The sequence below is a fragment of the Rhagoletis pomonella genome, unplaced genomic scaffold, assembly GCF_013731165.1.
Source record: "Rhagoletis pomonella isolate Grant_MI unplaced genomic scaffold, Rhpom_1.0 Rhpom_scaffold_00012, whole genome shotgun sequence".
NCBI lineage: Eukaryota > Metazoa > Arthropoda > Insecta > Diptera > Tephritidae > Rhagoletis > Rhagoletis pomonella.
Genome location: NW_023458566.1, coordinates 4,034,090 through 4,044,913, shown reverse-complemented (window position 1 = coordinate 4,044,913; position 10,824 = coordinate 4,034,090). Strand labels below are relative to the sequence as shown.

At 34.0% G+C, this 10,824-nt stretch overlaps 1 protein-coding gene across 1 annotated transcript; it reads right to left on the bottom strand.

Annotated features, from left to right (window-relative positions):
* Positions 1-2,894: 2,894 nt before the first annotated feature.
* LOC118747411 (larval cuticle protein 65Ag1-like) lies at positions 2,895-4,147 on the bottom strand. Its single transcript, XM_036481457.1, has 2 exons — positions 3,687-4,147; positions 2,895-3,409 (listed from the first exon to the last, which is right to left on the bottom strand). Exons 1-2 carry the CDS (start codon positions 3,809-3,811, stop codon positions 3,220-3,222), a joined length of 315 nt encoding a protein of 104 aa, XP_036337350.1. The 5' UTR covers positions 3,812-4,147; the 3' UTR covers positions 2,895-3,219.
* Positions 4,148-10,824: the final 6,677 nt, after the last annotated feature.

The window sequence follows — 10,824 nt, the reverse complement described above, 5'->3', positions numbered from 1 at the left end:
TGGGTGTCTGCTTGGCGTGGCTTCGTCTCAACGTATGGAAAAGTATGCAATCTTCTTCCAAGCTTTTAAAAATTTAGATAACACAGGGCAACACTGATTTTGGTGCGGCAAAAACAGCTTTTAGTTTTTGATATACTTTTTTATGTTGATTACGAATCTGTAAGTAATAAAGTAATGAAAATTTTATACTTACGGTTTCGTAATAAACACAAAAAAGTCTATCAAAGGCAGTTTTCACATTTGTCGCACCAAATTTTATTTTATTTTTTTAATTTTTGTTGGCCTGTGTATGCGACACGGAACATAAACCAAGCAACAATATTTGTATGTATATTCTTACAGCCAGTGTTAGCACATGAATCCCGCAAATAAATCTTTCCAGAATTTATTTTGCAGCTTTTGACTTTGGAGTAAAAGAATTAAAATGAATTCTGTAAATTGCATTTTACCATTGCATAGAGCTGCCAACGTCCCGGTAAAAATGGCAAAAATCCATTCCACATACACAAAAAAAAATGGCAAAAAGTTGAACGTAAATGGTGGAATGGTGGAATGTAAAAACTTTTGGATCATATCGCAATTGCCCTAGGAGGAGGAGTAGGGGTGTTTAGGATATTTTCAAAAAATTGTCCCGGTTTTGCCTTACACAAATATGGCAGCCTTACCATAGCACTATGAGCATATCTATGGCGAAAATTCGTTTTGCGTACCTACTAAAATAATTTTTTTTCTTGGTATTTAATAAGGAAGACTTATACGATATATTTATGTTTTTTTAAATAACGAACGACAACGGCTTAGGAGGTTGTCGAAGTCTGCAAGTGAAATATTGGATCTGTTGTTTACTCTGTTTTTTTTTTTGGTTCGAACAACCATAAATAAGTTAGTGTATATCTAAAAAAAAATTAACAAAAATATAGAAAATAAATTAAAAAGAAAGTTCTTTTAAAATCTAATAATGACATTTTTTTGAAATTTTGTTGGGGACGAAAATGCATACTTCTGACTAAACCTTGAATAAAGTTTTTCCTAAAGAATTCAATTTGAAAACGCGTTTAAAATGTTGATCGTGTGTAGAATGCCAAAATCGTGTAATAAATACTAATAGTTTTGAGTTTAATACGTCAATCTCATGCTTCGAGTTTTTGCGATTTCTGAGAAAATGTAACTATCCCTCATACTGTCAGCAGTGAACTATTTACCATTTGGGGGGAGAACTCAATAAAGAGGGGAAACAAAAAACTGTTTACAATTTTGTTGCTGCAAAAGCTACTCCATTTCATTTTCATCAGAGAAATTAGCAAATTCCGACCTTTCAGGTAATTTTTCAAAAATAGCCAATGTATGAATACACCGCCGGAAAAAAATATTGCCACAGAATTTTGGTTTTTCCACAACATATGCAACAATTTTTATTTTTATTTTTTCTGCTAATTTTTTATAAAAATACGGTTCCTACTACAAAAAAAACATAAAAATATAATTTTTAAACTTTGTGCGAAATCAATAAATTTTCATGCAAATTTTCAACTTTTTAATCAGATTTCTTAGAATGCGTTTGAGTTTTGTAGTCTAATAATCTTTATGACAGCTAGGGCTTACCGTTGATTTTTGGAAATTTTTTTTTACGCAGTTTCTTCCGTACAAACAAAATTTCGAAAACACTTTGTATGGAAAAAATGCAAACGCTTTTAACAAAAAAAATCTCAAATATCAACGCGACTAACTTCAAACTGGCATTTTGCATACTAGAATTTAGTGGGCTACAAAACTGCATATTCAAAAGTTTATTGAATTTTCCTGAATTTTGCACAAAGTTTAGAAATAACATATAATATTTATATATATTTATATTTATATATTATATTTATATAAAATTAGCAGAAAAAAAAATTTAATAAAAGTTGTTGCATATATTGTGAAAAATGCTCTGTGCCAATATTTTTTTCCGGCGTTGTAGTTTTTTTAACTAAGATGCATTTTTTCCTCAAAATAAATATTTATAAGCATCTTCATTCAAAATTTTCCGATAAAAACAAAAATTAAAACTCATTTATAGATACCCAACGGTCGTCAAGGGTAAAGAATTTTTTGCAAGCATGTTGGAAATCATATGCCAATCAATAAAAATATTATTGTTTTTTTAAGCAATCTCCTGGTTTGATCAAAATTATTTTTTTTTACTTTTGACTTAATTTTTTGATTTCACTTTCTTTTTTTTTATTTTAACAAAGTTTTTGGTAAAAAATAGTTAGCGTGTGAAAATATAGCAACCATTAGTTAGGAATAATTCCGAAAATGCAAAGAAAATTCCCTCGTAGAATCTCAGAAAAATCTCCAAAAATTAGGAGTGATTTAATTTTGTATTAACTCATAATAAATAAAATGTAATATTGTAAAGAAAAATAACTAGCAATATTTTTCATTATTTTTGTTACTAGGAAAATTAATTGCAATTCTTGTAAATTTTCTTGTTGGAATAAATATACGAGCATTTTCTTCTCAAGAGCTGCATACTGATTCAAGAAGGTTTTATAGAAGAAAACTTCTTTTCTGACTCTTTCGAGTCATTTTATATGAATTTTTGGTTTTTCTTGAGAGCTGCAGATAAGAGCTGTCAAAAAAAGTCTAAAATTTTTTAATCAATAATATCCTGCAGTAAAACCTTCTAAAAGAGCTTCAATAAATAAAGCGCGCTGATTTCAAAAGCTAAAAATGAAACTTACTTACAGCCCCTGTAAGGAATAAAAGTTTTATGGGAAGTGTGATGAAATTTTTTTTTTGTCGATTCAGGATCTAGTACATATACATATATAAATCTATATATATCAGCCACAAATCCACTCAAATCTCCGCCAATAACAACAAAATAACGAATTTAAACTTCAAGCTCATTTAAGTATTTCACGTCTTCAACAAAGTTTTATTCAAATGCCTATGTGCTCGCATTTCAATTGCTTTCATTTTTTTATGTTTTATCTATGTACTTGCACTTGTATGAATGTATGTACCTTACTTAAACCTAGTTAACACAATGAGTATAAAATCGCTGGATATGCCCGCTCTCTTAACGCTGTTTTGCTGCTGTTGTTTTGTTGTTTTTTTTTTTGCTCTCAAACTCCTCAGTACTCCTACGGATTAGTTAAGTATTTATGTGGATTGCTTTGTGGGGGTACCACAAGAACGATCATCACATTTAGAACACCAGTCTCTCTCAACTTAGACATGTGGCAAATGAGCGCCTTCCGGTTGGAAACCATTCTCATCGGCAATGTAATTGACGGTGTAGGTCTGACCATCATCGCCGATATAGGAGAATGAGCCACGTACAACAATCGCTTCGTGATCAGTGCCGACGTCCTTCAATTTTCCCTCCTCTTCATGCAGTTTGCCATCACTGGTCTCAACACTGAAATGTGTATGGGTATGTAGGTCACCGGGACACAGCAAGCAAGGCAATGGCCGAGAAAGAGAAGAAAGAGTAAACAAAATTTTTTATTGACGTAATTAGTGTTAAATACGTAATTAATATTGCGGCGCGACCTTGGAACGTGACACATGCACGCACAAGTGAATGGTGGTGGCCACAAAAACTGGAAGCACACAACTACAAGCACACATACATACACACATACACACTTTCGTTGTTGTACTTATACATACTTGTACATACACATTTGACTTACAGAAATTTATATCCCTCCGGCTCCACATCAGAATCGTAACGCAAAACCTGTACTTCTTGTTGTGGTGCTGGCGCTGCCATGGAGCAGGCGATGCAAACAACAACAAATACAATAGCAAACTTCATCTTGAATGAGATTGCGCAATCTTGCGTTTAGTGTAAAAGGGGACACTTCCTTTTTCTTTTGCGTTTTTTTTTTTGGGGGTTTTGTTGTTCTTCTTTTTTCTTCTTCACGCACACAAACACACGCGCTTACAACGAACTATGTAGGTGTTTTCTTAACGGTCGAGGGTTTTTTGCCAGAGGCGGGATCGCGAGATGTGTTTTTAATGGAGTTTTGGTATTGGTGGTGTTGGATGGCCGCCTGAACGGTTGGACGGTTAGTTGGTTGGTTGTGACTTGTCGAAGTACTGAACAATTAATGCTTGCCAAAGCCTTTTATTACAGACATTTTATACTCGTCGCGTGTGCACGTTTTAATGCCGGCAAAATACTCGTAACTTTAAGTACTGCCCATTCGTAATGGATGGCAACTCGATACGCTGGCAATGCAAATGTAAATATGTACATATGTATGTATGTATGTTTGTAAGAGTACTTACCTGTGTACAGCGAGATGAAGCGGCAACAACAGCAACAACAACCAAACATGCTTACAACTAATTACATACATACACCTATCGTTCGCCAACACTTACTGCAACAACAAATATGCAAGTGAAGAAGATGCAGTCGTGCGATGCGCCGATGTTGCTGCTGCTGTTGTGAGGTGTGTGAATTTTGCAATTTTCAGCAGGAATATTCACGCGCATCGGGCGAATGGTAGAAAAAAATGCCGAAAACGTGTTTTAATGCTTCTTAAGAAAATAAAACACGCGCGGCAAAAACATATGCATGTAGTCACTTACAAACACATGTAATGGAGACTGACAACTGGTACAGGTCGAACCTTTGGAAATTTCAAAGTTTACAAAAAGATAGTAATTTTCCAAATACTGTTTAAACTGGCCAAAGTGTCTTTCTCATCTACAGTGTTAGATGCAATTTTCACTGATTGAGATGAATATGTATATTTATATATGCAAATGTGTGTATGAGTATGAGGAAGAGTATAAGTGTGAGTATAAATATTAATGTGAATACGTTTGAATATGAGGATGAGAAGTAGTATGAGTAGGAGTATGAGTATAAGTATGAGTATGAGTATGAGTATGAATTATAAATATTAATATGAATACATATATATGAATGTGAGAATGAGGATTATACGAGTACAAGTATGAGTATGAGTATAAGTATGAGTATGAGTATAATATTAATGTGAACACATTTGAATGTGAGGATGAGAAGTAGTATGAGTAGGAGTATGAGAATACATAAGTATGAGTATGAATATGAGTATGCCTATGACTAGGTATAAATATTAATATGAATACATATATATGAATGTGATAATGAGGATTATACGAGTACAAGTATGAGTATGAGTATAAGTATGAGTATGGGTATGAGTGTAAGTATGAGTATGAGCATGAGTATGAGCATATAATGGATATTCCACGGCGACTATTTGTTTGAGAGACTGTATGCATGCAGAGGAGAAGGATTCACATCAAACAGGTTGGAGTGAAAGTATGGGCCTATACTGCTGATGTGTTAGTTCTAGTTACCAGGATATTTGCATATATGTTGAACAATATCATGGAGGGAGCTCTAGGAAAGCTAGGCTGATAAGCTGAGCAATATGCTCTTAAAGTTAATCCAGAAAAAACAGATAAAGTGTCTTAGCTTTGGATTACCAAAGTCGAATGGTCAAATCCTACAATTATTTAAAGGAGCGATGTATTTGTCAGATATATCAGCATTGGAAAAGCAAGTAAGTAGAATAAAGTGTATGGAAGCAAGCGAGTCCTTTTACTATAGCAAAAGAATTTTTGGAAAGAAATCAGGTTTTAATGCAAAAATTATATTCTTGACGTACACAGAAGTGGTCGCGGTTTCCTAGTTTAGTAAGCAAAGATAACTTACTTTACGGATGCCCTCAATGTTATTACAAACCTTTTTGATATAGATCTTTACATAATGTATTGTCTGCTATAATAACCGGGTTTATGAAAAGGAATAGAAATTGGGGAATAGCGGTATAGTTAACTTAATTTGCGGCTAAGACAAAACAGGTAATACACGACCTGAAATATAATTAAACAGACTATTCGTGTGTCTTCTGCCGAATACAGACCGAGGTGCGGAATTTCCTGGCTGGGAGAGCATAGAAGTTCCTATTATAATCTTGGAACTGTTCTCAAACAGATGGACTTTTAAAATCAGCTCAGCGAGCGCTGGGCGAAGGCCCTAACTTTTATCATATAAGTACCAAATGAAAAAAAAAAATTTGAAATTTTCAAAATTTTTAAATTTTTCCAATTTTGCAAGTTTTTTAGGAATACCTCAAAAATTATTACAGTTACAAAAATAGTTCTCGTTCGGTGTAAATCAAAATATATAAAATTATGAAATTTAAAAATATCGTAAAAGACTTATATAACTTACTGACTAAATTCTTTATTCAATACTTATAACTGATCTCAAATGATTCTGGAACTTCCAAGAAAGTGTTTTTTTTAAGATATGATGCACTTCGTAAAAAAATAATTTATTTTAAACTCTGAATTAAAAATAAATATAAATTGAAAAAAATTCCTTAACATAATTTTATTGAGAGTTTTGCAAAATTTTTTTTTTTTAAAGTTAAAAATGCATATCTTTAATAAACACACTTTCTTGAAAATTTTAGGATCATTTAAGATGAATTGTAGGTTTTGTGTAAAAAAATTTTCAAAAATTTTTTTCAAGTTTTTTTCTTTTTTTTTTTTTTTTTTTTAATTTCAAAATTCTGTAAATTTTTCTCTTTGTCCAAAATTTTTATATACCTAAATATCACCTTTAAACGTGGCCAGAACCATTTTTGTGCCTATAATAGTTTTTGAGATATGCAAAATTTTGCATAACCCAGTTGACTGGCCCAATTACAAAAACAAATATTTTAAGCTTATTATTTTAATAAGTTTAAGCTAACTACGGATTACAAAAACATGCCATTACGCCAACGCAGTAACGGCAACCCTTATTAATGAATATATGTAAAAATTTTTCCAAAATTACCGCAGTTCAAGAAAAAAAATTCAAAACATAATTTTGACTTCAAATGCCCACCAATGACTCAGCTTTGATGTGCGCAACGAACTAACTTTGTAGATACATATGTACATATATCGTAATATTCGCATCACACACACACACACACACACTTACGCCGGCGCATGCATTCGAAATGTTTTCTGCAGTTTATTTGCTAGATGTCAAAAGGCCAAGTTATTGTTTGCACTTGATGAGTGATCGAACGAAAACTAACCGCATAGACGTTGGCAAATGTGCGAAGTGAATTTGCTTATTTGTGGCGGTCAGATAGGTTGGGCAGCAGCAACACCACCAGCAGACGATCACTCATCAACTGTGGCCCCAACTGCTGTGCCAATTGGTCGAATGAGTTTGATTTTTCTTATTGCATTTTGCTTTGTACCAAACTTGAGGTGCCACAGTCAGTTAGTCACTCAGTCCACGCATATCACGCAGACAGCCCGCCGGCAATAAATAGTCGCAAGCAGCATCCATTTGTATGCTAACCTACTTCTATCAAAGTAAACAACACAAATACATAGATAAATTTTGCAAAGCTTATAATCGTGTGCTGATTTTAGCCTGCAATAAATATGTGTGTGTGTGTGTGTGTGTGTATGTTTATTAGTATGTAAACGTAAACTATAAAAAGAGGTTCATGCAATTATTTGTACTGTTGTATGCGCTTGTAAGCATGTTAACAACAACAACAAAAATATTTCTACATATTTATGTACTTAAATACTAATACATTCAACTGAAAACTTCACAACGCATTCGCACTCAGTGAAAAGCAGTTGCTATTTAATTAAAAGTAACGCAAATGAAATGAAATGCGGTCTCTAGTAGCAGGCATAAATAAGTTAGGTGGCACTCCTGCGCGAGCTGTGTGTTAGACATTTCATATATTCTCTACTGTGTTACCACTTAATCGATTTTTCCGGTTCGGTAACTGTAGGTAGGTTAGTTCAAGTGTTCGGTGCTCAAAAAGAAGTTCTGGAGGCAGCTGATGTACGAGCCTAGATTTTAAAACCTTAGACTTGCAAAAGCTGGGCGTTCTTAAAAAAGTTGCGGTAATATGGACCGAAACTATTTAAATTCGCACCTATCAGAAGCAAAAGTCGTCGCTTAGCCAGCTAAAGGAGCTCCTTAGTTAACTCAAGGTCAACTACCGGGTAGAAATATTTCTGCCCAACGCTCGTTAGTCTAAGCTTGAGAATAATGCAAAGCACTTCTCCTCCAACTCTACCAACCAGCTTCGAAGCATCCGTGAAAATGTTCTCGAGGCTGTGTGTAGAGAAGGATGTCTACATTTTGGACGCTAAGGGTAGTGTTAAATGTTATAATTGGTGTATCCAAAGTGCCCTACTGATTCCAACAAGAGTAGCTGTTTGCACCTGCATTACCTATTTAGTCAATGTAGACTGTTTTTAATGATTACCACTAGGAAATGATCCCTTACAACCAAATTGATTAATGTTTCATATAGCCAGTAGAACGTCGCAACATCTAAAGCGCTTTTACAGAAGCATAGGGCAACTGATGCCTTTTTCTCGTACTTCTCAATATTCGACTAGCTGAGTATTTAGAGGCGATGTCCTGCCCCTATTTCTCGAAGTATGCGGGATATAACAACATATCTATGTAGTTCAATGGCCCTAAGCCTGAAAATCCAAGTAACTTCATCCATCATGAGATGAGCGCACTTATAGGCTATGATGACCAGGACTAATATAAAGGATATTTTTTGAAGGGGGTTGGCACTTTTTTCAAAAGTAAAAATCAACTACATATTTATCACAGTTAGATAAAATGTTACAACAGTGTGGATGTCAAACAAAAGCAGTTTAAATACGATTTATTTCAAAAATATTTTTGAAGAAATTTGCCACCTTTCCACAAACTTAAATTCAATTTAATTTAATATTTCAATCAAATATTTTAGTACGGGTATCAAATGAGAAAGGTTTAAGACAAATTCATTTCTAAAAGATGGTTGCCAGCTGTTAAGAAATTCAAATACAATTTACTTAAAAGGTTAAACGAAATGTTTTAATATGGTTATCAAACGAGAAAGGGTTAAGAAAGCTTTATTTCGGTAATATTTTTAAAGAAAGTTGCCACCCGTTTATAAATTTAAAATCATTTTAATCAAACCTACAATATTAGATATAAATGTTAAAGTTTGTGAGTTAGTGAGGGTATATGTTTGTTGCTATTTAATGCCAACACGGCTGGATTGACATATCTCAATGAAATTTGGCACACTTATAGGCTTTGACCTGGATTAACATACGGCATATTTTTATGAAGAGGTTGCCACTTTTTCAAAAGTTAAATTCAACTATTGCTTAAGTTATATGAACAATTACAACAATGTGGGTGCGAAACAAAAGGTTCGAAAATATTTTTGGAGAGAGTTGCCACCTTTTAATAAACATAAAATAAATTGAGTTAACTATTTAAATCAAATATTTTAGTATGAGTAGCAAATTAGAAAGGTTTCAGACAAGTTTATTTCTAAATATTTTTGGAGAGTGTTGCCACCTGTTAAGAAATTTATAATAAATATACTTAACAAGTTTAAGGAAATTTTTAATTTGGGTATCAAATGACCTTCTGTCGTTAAGCAAGCTTTCTTTTGAAAATATTTTTGAAATAGTTGCTGCCCGTTTAGCAATTTAAAATCATTTTAATCGACAAGTCAAATGAAATATTTAAATATAGGTGTCAAACGGGTGAGGTTTTAGTAAGCTTTGTGGACTTCAAACCCCTGCAATTGTATGAAAAGTATAAAACATCGCCCACAGGTTTCAAGAAATAGCACATGATGACAAAGCTCTGAGACTAATTGTGGATAAACGGACGAACGGGAGTTAAATTATATCATCACGAACTTCGCGGCTCAAGTCACCGAAGGGTAATTTTCTCATAAAATTGTGGAAGAGCGGAGAAGGGGGCTTTTATCTCCTGGACCCACCAGAGGGAACTGGTGACAAGACATTTCTGCTGAATTTGCTACTGGCACAGTTGCGCAAGAATAAAAATGTTGCACTAGCTGTTGCCTCCTCAGGGATACCAACGGCGCGTAAACTCCCTCTGATACTCCGCCACTGTGGGCAAAGGTCGAAATATTGAACCTCACAACAAATATCCAGTTATAGAGAGTCCGAACTCCTTACTCAAGACCTCATTGGGATCGGTGAGGGCCGCATGGAAAAGTGCCTACTAAGGCGACCACATACATGTCTGTTGATACAGTGATGGCAAATGAAGTTGCCACAACATATCCTATAGAATATCTTAATTCTTAAGAATTGTCAGGGGTGTCGTGCAACAAACTGGCATTAAGGGTTGGGGTGTCAGTCATATTGATACTTAACCTGGGCGCACCTCGAGTACGGAGCAGAAAGGACATATCGTGTAAGCCACCAACATCCCTGGCGGGGCCAAAGGACAATCAGTATTGATACCATTATATGCCATTTCAGTTTAAACTTTTGTAGTTTCCGTTAAAAGTAGCCCTCCCGATAACGATTAGTAAAAGTCAAGGACAAACACTTAAAGTTGCAGGCATACATCTGAGCACTCCTTGATTCTCCCACGGATAACGCTACGTTGGCTTCTAGCGTGAATCGAGAGCCGGATCTCTAATTTTAATTCCTTAACTTATATTAATAAAAGTTGTTATACTCTTTGTTACATTTAAAAGAATTACGTTAAACCAAACATCACGCAGGCGAAGCTGCGGGCAAAAGCTACTTTATAATAAAGCAAATTTTTCATTGTAGCTCTTTTTATTTATTTACGACTAGACTCATGCAAGAGCAAATGCAAATTACTTAAGAAATACAATTGAACTAAAATTTAACATCACAATTCATTTAAATTCTCTAACTCTTTTTCATATACATCGCCACATATATATGTATGTATGTAAGCAGCTACAACCTAATTAAAAA